This window comes from Saccopteryx bilineata, chromosome 4 (assembly GCF_036850765.1).
Source record: "Saccopteryx bilineata isolate mSacBil1 chromosome 4, mSacBil1_pri_phased_curated, whole genome shotgun sequence".
In the NCBI taxonomy this organism is placed as follows: Eukaryota; Metazoa; Chordata; class Mammalia; order Chiroptera; family Emballonuridae; genus Saccopteryx; species Saccopteryx bilineata.
Genome location: NC_089493.1, coordinates 12,751,902 through 12,765,014, shown reverse-complemented (window position 1 = coordinate 12,765,014; position 13,113 = coordinate 12,751,902). Strand labels below are relative to the sequence as shown.

Genomic DNA, 13,113 nt, shown 5'->3' with positions numbered 1-13,113 from the left:
CCAGCACGTGGAAGCGGTCCCCAGCCTACGACCCTTCTTGCTATGGGAATGAGGGGGGGTCCTCGTAACTGTGGGGTGAAGACTGTCCTCCCACACATCTGTGTTCTGCTGTGCTGCTGGGAAGACCCAGGGGCTACCCTGAAGAGCACATGCAGTTCAGCCTTCTCCTCTTCCTCTTCCTCATCCCATCAACTGACAGCAGAGAGCGAGCACTGGTCGTTTCACCACCAGCAACGCTCCAAATGGCCTATCCGTGGCCACACGCACGCTCGCGAGTGCGTTTTCCCTCCCACGCCCCGCCCGAGGCTTTTTTACAGGGCTCTGCTCTGTTTCCACCAAGCGCTTACTGTGCGCTGCACCCCTGACCTACACTAACTCATACAATCCTCACAACACCTCCTAGGTGGGCACACGAGGACCCCCACTGCACAGATGAAGGTAACAGGGCACACAGAGGTCAGTCGTGTCCAGGCCACATTGCTGCGGGGACACGTCATGCTGCCTCGTGACTCTTCCAGTGATGACTCTTGTTCCGCTATTGTAACTGTGGCTGCTGACACCTGAATGCGCCGCCCGGCCACCTACTTGCCCGGAGGGCGTGGACGGGCTGGGGACACACCACCCGCGGTACCTTCTTGCTGAGCTGCTGGTTCTCCTTCTCCAGCTCCCCGTACTTGAGGCCGCTCTGCTCCAGCGCCAGGGACGCCTCCCGCAGCCCCTGGATGGTGCTCTGCAGGCTCTGGTTCTCCTTCTCCAGCTTCAGGATGCGGCTGGAGGCGCACTCGTTCAGCTCGAACACAAATGACTTCCTGGAGGCTGCAGGGCAGGGGTGGGTCAGAGCCCGGGTTCCAGGGGCCCTGAGCCCTGGGCGTGCGGGGCCCGGGACGGTCCCCCACGGGTCAGCACGGTGCCCCCCCTTTTCACAGGGCGCTGCTGCTGTCAGCACCCGAGGGCTCCTCAGGCAGTTGGGGCCCCTCTGCTGGCTCAGCTGGGGCCTGTTGGGGGAGCAACCCAGAGCTTAAGAAAGCTGGCGACCGCGGAGAGGCCACCCCAAAAGTTAAAGACCGTGTAACTGCAGGAACCGTTTCTGCCAAGTTGCTAACCTGACTGTCAAGTCAAGGATTTGAGAGACTAGCAGAGAGGGCAAACAGATGACACTCTCTATGACAGCTGAGAGAAGTGGGAGTCTGGGTGGCTCAGCCAGGGGCTGGGACACTCATGATGGTTGACTATTGTGTCTGCCGGGAGTGGCAGAGGCCATGGGGTACGCACGCCCAGTGCTTTGCCCTCCCTGGATAAGGACCTTTGTGCAGAAATTTCATAGTATTATCTAAGCTGCTTTAAGAACTCTAAGCGAGAGAAAAACGTAAGGTAAAGATAGAGAAAGGTAGGTTTTCTACGTGGCTTTTACGCATCCTGAACGCCAACAGAAAAGGGTACGCAGAGGAGGAAGAATGGGCATTCTCGGCCCCACCCTTGCCGCAACCAGGCGCGACGTCAGGCAGAGGTAAAAAACACTCCGGGGCTCTTTCAGGAGGTAAAAAGTGAATATAGATGAAAGCCCTTGAAAGAGGGGTCAGACCTGTTGCCTCACCTGGCCCTCCAGTGCCACATGCTCAGCCCTGGGAGCCGCCACACTGTACGGCTAACACGGCTGCACCCCACCTGCCCTGCACTCATCACCGCAGGGGACGGGGGGTGCGCGAGGGGACAGCTTCAACAGCAGGCACGTCAAGCAGGAGACGTGTGTGTGCAGCAGCTCCGCAGGGTTGTAAGGTCGAAAAAGTGTCTGCATCCCACTTGGGGTTCTCAACCTCCACCAAGGACAGTGGCACAGACCCAACAAGTCAGAACACCCTAGAGCAGTGGTTCTCAAAGTGTGCGCCAGGGCGCACTGGTGCACCCTAGAAGATTTCCAGGTGCACCCTATGGTCTTCCAGAGAAATATGTCCCTGTTGGGGATCAAAAAATCAACAGGGTTTTTGGAGTTTATATTTTTGGGGACAGAGGTGTGGGGAATTGGCTGTAAGCTGACAGTCTGTCCAACCCCTCACCTCACTTGCCTGATTAGGTTGCAAAAGGCTGTTAAGCTGTGGTGCTGGATTGTTTACACTACCCGCCATGTTCCCCGGAAAGACTGGAGGCAAGTTTCTTCTATCCTTTGTTTGGTGTAAAGTTAAGATGATATGTATGGTGGGGGTTTTCTGCACTCAACACAAGAGTAAAAAGAGAGGAATTCTTCAACAAATTGACGAGGAAATGAGAGTTTGCCTTTCAAATATATGCCCAAACATTGAAGAAATCACTAGGACACATCAGGCTCATGTTTCTCATAAACACAAGAATGAAAAAGCTTAACACATCCGTGCCAGGACCTGCCGACTTTACTAAATCTTACTAAGAATATATCTATATGTATAAAAAGATAATTTTTTATCTTTTTTTTTTAGTTTTAAACCTCTCTTTTTTATAAATTCTAAAAAGCATAACTCAAAAAATATAACAAAAATGTTTTTTAATGTCAGAATAAATTTAATTTTGTCATATTTATTTTAATTACCATAAAAGCACGATTGGACTTTATATTTTTTAACATATGACTTAATTATTATAACATATTTCTCAGAAATTTGTATATAGTGCGCCTACAATTATTTGTAAGATTTTACATGCGCCCCGACTTCAAAAAGTTTGAGAACCACTGGCCTAGAGACCCCAAGAACAGGCAGCGCGGCAGTGGGGTGGACAAACTGCCCGTGGCCCTGACCCTATCCCAGCGCTGACCACACAGGTGCGCACACATGCTCTCAACAAACGAACACGTGTGAAGGGCTTCATCCTAACAAGGCTACAAACAACACTCACTGACAACTCCACTAATTCACAGCTGTGATCCGTTGGATGGTATCTTTATAGCATTCACTTAAAAAACAAACAAGAAAAACCCCCCAAAAACAAACAAAAAAAAGCATTTAAGCTCTGGCCAGATAGCTTATCTGGATGGTTAGAGCATCGTCCTGAAGTGCAGAGGCTGCTGGTTCAATCCCTGATTGAGGCACATACAGGAATGAATTAATGTCTCTCTCTCATGCTCTCTCTTCCCCCTCCTCTCTTGCTAAAATAAATAACAAAATTTTTAAAGATCACTTCAAAGGTGTGGTGAAATGCACACAACATAGATTTTACCGTTTCATTTGTTCATCTTAGAGAGGAGAGAGAGACAGAGAGAGAGAAGGGGGGGGGAGGAGCTGGAAGCATCAACTTCCATATGTGCCTTGACCAGGCAAGCCCAGGGTTTTGAACCGGTGACCTCAGCATTTCCAGGTCAACACTTTATCCACTGCGCCACCACAGGTCAGGCAGATTTTACCATTTTAACCACTTTTAAGGGTAAAGCTCTGTGGCATGAGGTACATTCCCTTTGTTCTGCAAGAATCACCGCCCTCTACAACTAGACTTTTCATTACCTCACACCAAGGTTCTGCATTCACGGGAAAGAATTTTGAAGGTTCTCCAAGTTCAACAATGGAACTGACTATAAGCCTCAGTTTCCTCTTCCGTAAAAAGCCAGGGCCTCAGAGACTACTGTGATGACACAACAGCTCATTAGGGAAACAACCGACAGTTCCTTAGGGGGTGCTACGCTCCCCAGCACACCAAGAACCAGAGTAATGAAATATCTTTTAAGAAGACAAGGGTGACAAGAACAACCACCCTTTATCGGGGCCCCGTGGGCCAGGCCCTGTGTGATGCTTCAGTCACTGTCTCCTCTCACCAGGTACACACAGCAATTCTGTGAGGCAGTTTCGTTACCCCCATTTTACAAACAAAAACACTGAGGTTTAAAAGTGGTCACCTAGCCTACAAGTAGAGGTGCCGGAACTTGAAGCCAGGTCCTTCGGACGCAAGCAATCACCATCTATCCACGCAAAAGTATGCTCATGCTTTTGTTCATGACCGGCCAGCTAAGCAGTGGGGATGGGAACACCAGGAATGACTCACTACATTGACGGGTCTGAATCAGGGAGGCGGTCCAACCCATCCAGCCACCCTGGTCTCTCACAGAAGCAACTCTTGGTCTGAGCCGGACCTAACCAGCCTGCACCACTTCTGTGTTCCACCAGGGGGCAGTGGTCCTCCCCGATGAACCCGCCGGCCCAGAGCACCTGGGAATCCCCGCGGATCCCTGCCCTGACACCCTGACACCCTGCCACCCTGCCACCCAACCACAGAGAGAACCAACTTCTCACACAGACCAACAGTTCAGTGAACTGATTTCCGGTTGGGAACGGATGGGAACCCTGGAGGAGAAGAAACATCCCACTGCTTTCGACAGCCTCTTCATTATGCTCGGGAATGTTTATCAGCGTTGAAAAAAGCAACACCCTCCCCCTGCCAGCCGGAAGCTCTCCTGCACGCGTCAGGTTCTCAGTCAACGTTAACCAGCACTCTCAGGTGCACGTGCGCCTTTTCTGAACACAGGAACTGGCTCGGTTTGCCCGTGCCGGGCTTCCTGCGGCCCAGCTGACGGCTGCCCCACCAGCCTTCCCCAGGCCAACGCCACACCTCCTCTCAGGCGCTGGGCAGGGGTGCAGACACCGGAGGGAGAGGAAAGGGCCCCCACCCCGGGAGGCAGTGCACAGACTGCATCCATCTTGCCCAATTATGCAAATGAATGGAGGAAATAATGCCCAGGGTCTATTATACTGGGGATCAGTGACCACGGGGGGCAGCTCCTGCCATCCAGAGCTTTCAATCATCCTTGGACAGAGCTAAGACGGCCTCCGGGAGCCGGCGTGCTGTAATCTGGAAGCTCCTGGGCCGGTCCATATGGGAACTGGGAGGCCTGGCAACACTGGGTTTGTAAGCTCATGTCCTGACATCAAGGCCGCCAGGCCCTTCACGTTCTCCTTGGGGAGAACAGCAGTGCAACTGTTCCCAGCAGCCCTTGACAGAAACCCTGCTTAATCGGGGTGAGGCCAGGCTGCCACGTACGAGTCAGGGCCCAGGGCTCGGCTCCCGGCTGAGGGAGAGGCACAGCCAGGCCGGACCCCAGGCCCCGGGCAGCTGCCTACCGTCTGACAGGTCTGTGTTCTTGGACAGCTGCTCCAGCTCCCAGCCCAGGTGGGCAGACTCGTTCATGCTCTGCTTCTGTGCAATCTCAAGGACCATGTTCTCTTCCAGCAGCTCCTCGATGCGCTTCTTGTCCGCATCCCGGTCCTAAGTGCACGAAGAGGGGAGCGGTGAGGACACGGCCCGGGGCACCCCCCAGACAGGCCCCAGCCCCCACGCGTCTATCCTCATTCCTGCAGGGTGAGGGGCCCCCATGCACCTGCTCACTTCCAAAACCACAGCTGCACGGAAACGACTCCGACACGGCCCAGCCGTGAGAGTTACAACCGCTCAACGACAGGCTGACCCAGAGACCCAGGTGGTGAGGAGGCCTGAGGTCTCTGAGTAGCATCTGGATAAGCTGATGCTCAGCACAGGGCTTTAAAGCAAGCAATGCAGGGACAGGCAGCTTCGTGGCCTCTCAGCAGGCCTGACACGCCTGGGACAGGCCGGACAGACTTACAAATCACAGCTCAACCCTTCCCATAAATGTCAGCAAAGACCCTTCTTGTGACAGCCGCTCACACACACCCATCCTCTCAGAAAAGCAAGACAGCAGTCAAGGCTTATCGGTTCTGCGGGCGCTAAGCGGTGGCCCACTCAAGCCGCTGAGCTCAGCAAGTGACACCCTGCCGTCAGCGGGTCCCCACGCTGGCAGCAGCCACAACCCAGACGCCGAGAATCAGGGAAGGGCACGGCCTGACCCTGAATCAGGGAAGGGCACGGCCTGACCCTGAATCAGGGAAGGGCACGGCCTGACCCTGATGCCGTCCTAGGCTGTCTCACACGTGCCGGCCACGCCCGTAATACCAGTTCCAGGTCGTGAAGCTTCGACTTCAGCTGCAAGTTCTCCTTCTCCAGCTCGTGGACTTTGTCGCCCCGGGCCCGGGAGGCCGTCAGCTGCTCCTCCAGCATGGACTTTGTTTCAATTAAGATGATGTTATCTTCTCTCAGCTCCTGGTCAGCAAACACACACACACACACGCATGAGAGCCATCAGATTAAGGCACCTGGTCCGTGAAGACGGCGTTCTCCCAGACATCTGGAGCCACCCCAGTGACCCAGCGATAGAAGTGCTGCCGCGGGGAGTTCTGTCTCCACTGCTCAGCGCCCGCACCGTTTCTGGGAGGCCAGGCCAGACAGGCTCTCTCTACAGAACACATCAGCCAAACAGACTCTCTCTACAGAACACATCAGCCAAACAGACTCTCTCTACAGAACACAGCCTCGAACCAGAAGCTATTTCAATCCGGGAAGAAGACACTTCCTCGGGGTCGACGATGCCGCTGTGCCGTGCAAGGGTTTGACACATCCGACGTGTCTGGCGGGACGAGTGAACCTGCTGACACGGAGGGGGCTTTGCTGAGCCCCCGGTTCCTCAGCGAGGAAGGGGTGAGGCTAAGAGTCTGCCCTGGGTTTGAGGGCGGAGTCTAGGCCTCTCAAGCCAACGTCTGTTTTACTGATCTGGGTCCTGGACAAAAATGGCTATTCGGATAAACTTCCATTTGAACATTTTAGACCCGTTCTCGTGGAAAAAAACATTTCTCTGCAGTTTCCTGGAAATGAGGAGTGTGCAAGACACAACAAACGAGTGCTGTGGGCCTACTGTGTGCAGGCACACGCTGGGTGTGGAACGCAATGGCTGGCCCCTGGTGGGCGAGGTGTCTGCTGGACTCCCCCCTCCTCCCCGAGTTGTCCAGGAACACTCGGTATCTCAGGGCGACTGAGTCCCCCCTGACCGCCTGCACAGTCTGCGAACACGCACACGCGGGAATGTCTGCTTCCCTGGGTGGGCGGTTTTCCAAGGCCTGCCCCACTCACGGCTTCTAACAACTGAGTGTGGGCCGGTAGCTCCCGCTTATCCATCACGTGTTCAGTTTCCCTGCGTGGGCCGGCGTCTAAGGGTCTTAGTGGAGCAGAAACCATGCAGTGTGCTGGCAGCAGGCGCGGTTCAAAGCCTGGCGGCCGGGGAGGGTTTGGTCATTGAGAATCAGGATTCATCTGGCCGCCGTCTCTCCCCATATCCCCGGCCCTGCACTAGGCACTCACTGCCCCTGACTCAGGCATTCTTCACAACAGCCCCGAGAGGGAGGCAGAAACAGTCCCTTCCTACACATGAAGAGGTTGACTTGGGTAAATTAAAGAGTGAGCCATAGTCACAAAGCCCGTGAGGGGTGGAGTTGGGGCTTGAACTCAGGCCGGAGAGCTCCAGACCTGTGTTTTCTCCACTGTCTTCAGCCGCCTGCAACCCACCCTCACAGAGCCCGTGTGGGTCAGAGACCCCAACTCCAAACTGGTATCAGTGATGTGAACCAGAGCACTGAGCGGGGTTTCAAGCAGGAAGAAGGCCCAGCTTTCCCGCTCTGGCCACTGCCCCCACCATCTTCACCTTGTGTTCCAGTTAGTCTGCCCACCAGTGCTCCCCAGGATAACCACACTCTCAGGCCCCGAGTGTCACAGCACAGCCTGCCCCAGTCTCACGACGACTCCTACTCAGCCTTCAAAACCCAGCCAAAGTTGCCCCCCTGAGATGTGTCTGCAACTCCACTCTGTCCCACCCACTGAGTCAGGCACTTGGGCTCCCGGAGTGCCCTGGGCACTCTACAAGGCAAACACAGCTGGCCTGTCCTCCTCCCCCAGGCTGTGAAGTCTGCAGGGCAGGACCGTTCCAGTTCTGTTCTTGTGGGCCTCCTGGAAGTGGTCAGTAACACCAGGTGGCTGAATCACGCCACGAGGGAAAATGGGAGCGGCATGGGAGGTGGCCCCGAAGGACCTGGAGACAGGTCGCGCTGGGCAGCGTCCAGAGCAGAACGCAGCGCAGAACAAAATGATTTCCAGCCACTCCTCAAACAGGTCTCCGCCCTCTGGTGGCATCAACCTTCCCCGTGTATTAGGCAGCAGAAACAGCTCAATTTGCCTTGCACACCCCCACCGCGGAAGCAAGAGACCAAACCCCCCGAAGCCATGCCCGAGTCCTCGGCAAAGGGCTCGGCCTGGAGGAGGGCGGAGCCGCCCCCTGGCAGCTGCCCGCAGGCAGCCAGCCTCCCGAGGCCCTGGCCCCAACTGAACCGGGAGCCTATTTAAAGGCATGACCTAGCCCAGCGAACAGCTGAGGGGCCATGTTTAGGAAGTCAAAGGCCAGGTCTGACGGCCGGTCCCCAAGTGGCCCAAGAGCTGCCACGGTGACCGGGAGTGACAACTGGGTACACGGGCTGACGGGCTCCAACTCGCATGTGCACGATTAGCTAAGGGACCCCAAGTGAGGCCAAGTCCCTCAATCGTGGGTCTCTCCTTCCCGCCACGAGCACGAACACGGGGAGATCTGACGTGATAAGGCGCAGGAAGTGCACCGTGCCCAGTTCCTGAGCCCAGCGAGCAGCCTGGCTGCCTGTCCCCATCACGTCCTGTCTCTGGGTCACTCGACTCAGGGCGGGCAGACTTCCCACCCACCCAGGGAAGATTGCCGCTCACGAAACTCCACCTGCTCACCAGGCTCGCTGCAGTCGGTTAAACCTCCTGGAAGACCAGCCTGTTTTTTAAACTTCACGTGACCTGAGGTCCATGGGGATCCTCCTGGGGGTGGACTGAACCACACACCAAACAGCAGCTCTTACTTCTCAGTGCACTGAATTCTACCTAGGTGCCGTCAACATTGTTAAGAAACAGAGAAACACGAAGTCCCAAGTGGGAATGCAGGATCGAGGTGTTCGAAGCAGTCAGTTAAGTTCCGTGAACTTAAGGGCCAACATGATCTGCTGGAGGCTGGGCCCCCCACGAGGACCCCCACCCACATTTTCCCTCTTCCTCGGCAAGGCCAAGGTCCTGGGGGCAGTCAGACGTGTTTCAATGTCAGTTCAATGTCAGGTCTACCTCCTCGCCAGCTGTGACGCTGAGCAAACCATCCCCCCTCAGCTTTCTCCTCCGAGGGCGAGTGGCCCAGGGGCCGCTGAGCCTCGCGGGGCCACGAGGAGGTCGACAAGCCAGGACGCAGCTGGAGCCCCGCACAGTCCCCGCGGTGGGAGACACTCCATCGTCACGGTCACTCTGCTCCTTTTAAAGACCTCACTGCGCACAGACATGGGCCAGACCCCGGGTCTTTAAAGAACCAGAGTAGCCCTGGCCGGTTGGCTCAGCGGTAGAGCGTCGGCCTAGCGTGCGGAGGACCCGGGTTCGATTCCCGGCCAGGGCACACAGGAGAAGCGCCCATTTGCTTCTCCACCCCTCCGCCGCGCTTTCCTCTCTGTCTCTCTCTTCCCCTCCCGCAGCCAAGGCTCCATTGGAGCAAAGATGGCCCGGGCGCTGGGGATGGCTCCTTGGCCACTGCCCCAGGTGCTAGAGTGGCTCTGGTCGCAACATGGCGACGCCCAGGATGGGCAGAGCATCGCCCCATGGTGGGCGTGCCGGGTGGATCCCGGTCGGGCGCATGCGGGAGTCTGTCTGACTGTCTCTCCCTGTTTCCAGCTTCAGAAAAATGAAAAAAGAACCAGAGTAAAACCTTCCGCTCTTCGGGTCACGAGTCTGTTACTACTCTACTCCGCAGGGGTAGCAGATGCAGCCAGACGACATGTGAATGAACGGGTGTAGCTGGGTTCCAATGAATCTTTAAGAACTGACGGGGGGCCGGATTTCACCCCCGGACAGCTGTAGTCTGCCCATCCCCGAGCTACACATGGGCTGGGCACCGAGGACCCAAACTCAGGGTCAGGAAAACACAGACTGTCTTCAAGGAGTTGCCGGAATCATGACAATGCCACGTGGTGACACTGCCTGAAGGTGACGGGTTAACAGGAAATGTGGAGCAGGAGGCTAGGGGACGAGGCCTGTAGGACTTGACCCACCCACCCCTCCTCGGGACCCGCTGGGGGAGGCGGGCTGGGCCGAGGAGACCGCAGAGGACTCCGGGGGACCTGACGGGAGGTGGGTTTAGCTGGAGCAGAGTTCCACTGGGGACCAGAGGTGGGTGAGCGCCAGACAAGGGCAGAGTGTGGGTTTTATCCTAAGAGCCGCGGAGAGGTGCCCCGACGAGCTTAGAAGGGCCACTCTGGCAGCAGGACAGCGGATGCGAAGAGAGAGAGACAGACAGAAGGGCCAGTTCAGGTATCTGAGGTGGGGGGGTTTGTTCTGGAGTAATAATACTGTGACCCTGGGCAGCCACTGGATAGTACGAGCAAACAAAGAGAGGGGCAGCCCTGCAGCCCCACTCACTCTTCAAACACCTGCTGGCAGACGGGGACGGGGCCCTGGAGGACGGGGAGCACCTGGGACCCCAGTGGGTGGAGCGGGGAGAAAGGAAGAAGAATCAAGGTTAACCGGCTCTGGGTTGAGTAGCTGGGTGGGTGGGTGGTGACTGCAGCCTAGAGACAGAGCAGCAGGCTTGGGGGAGGGAGACAGTGGGTTTAGACATGGATTCTCCGGATGGACCGAGACCTGGAAGGCAGGAGACAGCCAGCCTGAAGGTTAGGATTTGGGACCTGTTGGTCTGTTAGCTAAAGCGGCTAAAGCAGGGGTGGGGGTGGGGCAGATGCCACGGAGAAAGCCCAGAGGGAGCTGTGGTGGGCACACCAAGCTGACCGGGAGTGGGCCCGGGAAGGCCAGCTCGGGAACTCAGGCACAAGAGGAGGGCGGCTCGATGAGGAGGTGGGTGCAGGTGTCCAGGCCACAGAGAGGGCAGGCGAGGGTGGCTGGACGTGCTCGCCGGACCTGGGCCGATGCTCAGGCACGGCTGCAGCGGAGTGGAGGTGCAGGGTCAGCAGAATGCCCGGGGATGGAGGACCCGGGAAATGAAGGACACAGGTCTTCCCTTCCTTCAGACAGGCTCGCAGAGGACTGGGCAGAAAGTGCAGGTGGGAACAGCTTGAGCATCCTAAAGACTAGACTCAAATCAACGTGTCTTGAGGACCTTCTCCTACTGGGGATGACAGACAAGGGTTTAGCAGCCGGACCCCAGGGTGCAGATGAGCGGCTGTGCCTTGGCCGGAGGGTGAGTCCAGCTAGGGCCCCATCTCTCAGGCCCGGATATTCAGGGCGGACCAAGCCCTCCTGAACTGGGCACTGCGGGGATTTCTTTAGGGTGGGTGTGTACCAGACCCCCGGACCAATCATTAACCGAGCTGCTAACTGCCTTGCCAACCACCCGCCCTATCCCTCCCTGCACGGATCAGGCCCCGGAGGCCCCGTCTCCGGGCACAGGGGCTCGCTACAGTAAGCTCACTAGAAATGTGCTCGTAACCATGCCACACGATACCAGGGCGCAAGGGACGCAGAGACCCCCAGAGCACCACTCCTTTCACGGACGGGAACAAGGCTTGTTCAACACTCAGCACGTGGCGTGACAGCTGCGACTGGGCCCTGCTCGGCCTCCTCCGCCTCCTGAAACGAGCACTGCCTAGGAAGCGGCACCTCCCTCCGGGGGCAGAGACAAGACCACCCGGCCCTCACCCTGCTCAGGACGCACACGGCACGTTGCCCACTGCTGTGGGGAACGGCAGCCAATGACAATGCACGGGACAGGAGGAACCTCCCGGCCGATCCCGGTCTGCCTGTGTCCTCGGTCCCCCGGCAGTGCAGAGGAGGGAGGTGAGACAACTGTTTGCAGAGGGAAGTCAAGGACCACCCGGTGCCAACTCACCCCACCCCAACTCCCACTGTGCCAGGGATGCCCAGGCCTCTCTCCTCTTGTTGTTTTAACCCTTATGTCAACCAGACTAGCAGCCCCACAGAAGCTGCCAGAAGTTTAAAAACCAAACAAGGAAATCTGTGTTCCATATTTTTCTAACTAAAATTAACCCTGCCCCTGCCCTGAACCCCAGGCCCTTATCTTTTCCTCCCACGTGGCCCTGACACCCTCTCCCTTTTATGTGCCTTCAGTGCTGACACTGGACAGGCTCTCAGGGAGGGCGCCTGGGCCATCTGTCACTCCCCTCATGCCCAGGACTGTCCCCTGCGCGGTGGGTGCCCACCAACGGGAGCCAGCACGAGCGTGACGAGCGTGACGAGCATGCCCCTCCGCTCCACTGCCCATCACACCCAACACGTCACCATTCCGGGGACCAAACCTCACGATTCTTCCCGTCCCTCTCCCCAGACTGCAAGTCTGTCCGTTGCTGAGAGGCAGAGTTTTGCTTGACGTGCAGGCATGTAGGCGAATGAGACCCTGTCCTGCCCCCCCCCCCCCCGGGGCCCGAGGTGCGCACAGGCAGCCTGGCCTGGCAGGGCTGACGACGGTTTGCAGGGCGGCTGTAACTACTGCAACCTACGGAGGCGTGCAGGTGCACTGTCCTCTGGGTCCTGATACCATGGGACCCTCAGGACCGCGTGGCCCATCCTCCCTCGTGGCCTGGACGCCACAGACCACATTGCTCCTCTTGTAATTCATTACACTAACGCAAAATTTCAGGCAGTACTGATTTCACGGTAACGTCACTGTGAAAACCAGTCTTCGGCACGGGAAATATTGCTGTTATCATCCAGACGCATGAAACTCGAGAACATGAAAAAGGGCTCCCATGTGAAACCCCCGAAAGTCCAGAAGCTCCCTGAAGGCAGGGAGCCAGCCTTGTTTGGTGTCAGCCCCCGGCTCCTGGTGCAGGGCGTGATACCACGCAGGCGCTAAGTCACTGCATCTGTGTGACTGAGCCAGGCTGCTTGGACGAGGCCAGAATGAACATGGAGACAGAGACTGAACTCTGACACCTGCCCCCCGGCCATGGGACAGAGTGTCGGGGTGAGATGTGGGAGCCACCTCCATCTGTGGTCCTGTTTGGGGGCTGCACCAGGGCCTGGTGTGCAGGGGACGTGGGGAGAGGGCTGTTGAGGCAGCAGTCCGGGGGAACTTGCCCGTGACTGACTGTCCCTGCTCTCCCAACTGTGGCGTTTCCAGCAAGTGAGGAGATGCTCAGAGCCTGCCCCTGCGGGAGACATGCCTTCCACCATCGGCTGGGCCAGCGGACCGTTGCCAGGACTGAGCCAGGAGCTGTCTGCCACCCCCACCCCAGCTCGGGC

The 13,113-nt window shown here is 57.2% G+C and overlaps 1 protein-coding gene across 3 annotated transcripts in view; it reads right to left on the bottom strand.

Annotated features, from left to right (window-relative positions):
* Positions 1–13,113, bottom strand: part of CCDC88C (coiled-coil domain containing 88C) — a 133,008-nt gene that overhangs the window by 40,986 nt on the left and 78,909 nt on the right. For all 3 annotated transcript variants that reach the window (XM_066273235.1, XM_066273237.1, XM_066273236.1), the window contains 3 exons: positions 5,923–6,069; positions 5,076–5,220; positions 632–816 (listed from right to left, as the gene is read on the bottom strand). In XM_066273235.1, coding sequence (XP_066129332.1) covers positions 632–816; positions 5,076–5,220; positions 5,923–6,069 — 477 coding nt within the window. The remainder of the gene's footprint in view (positions 1–631; positions 817–5,075; positions 5,221–5,922; positions 6,070–13,113) is intronic.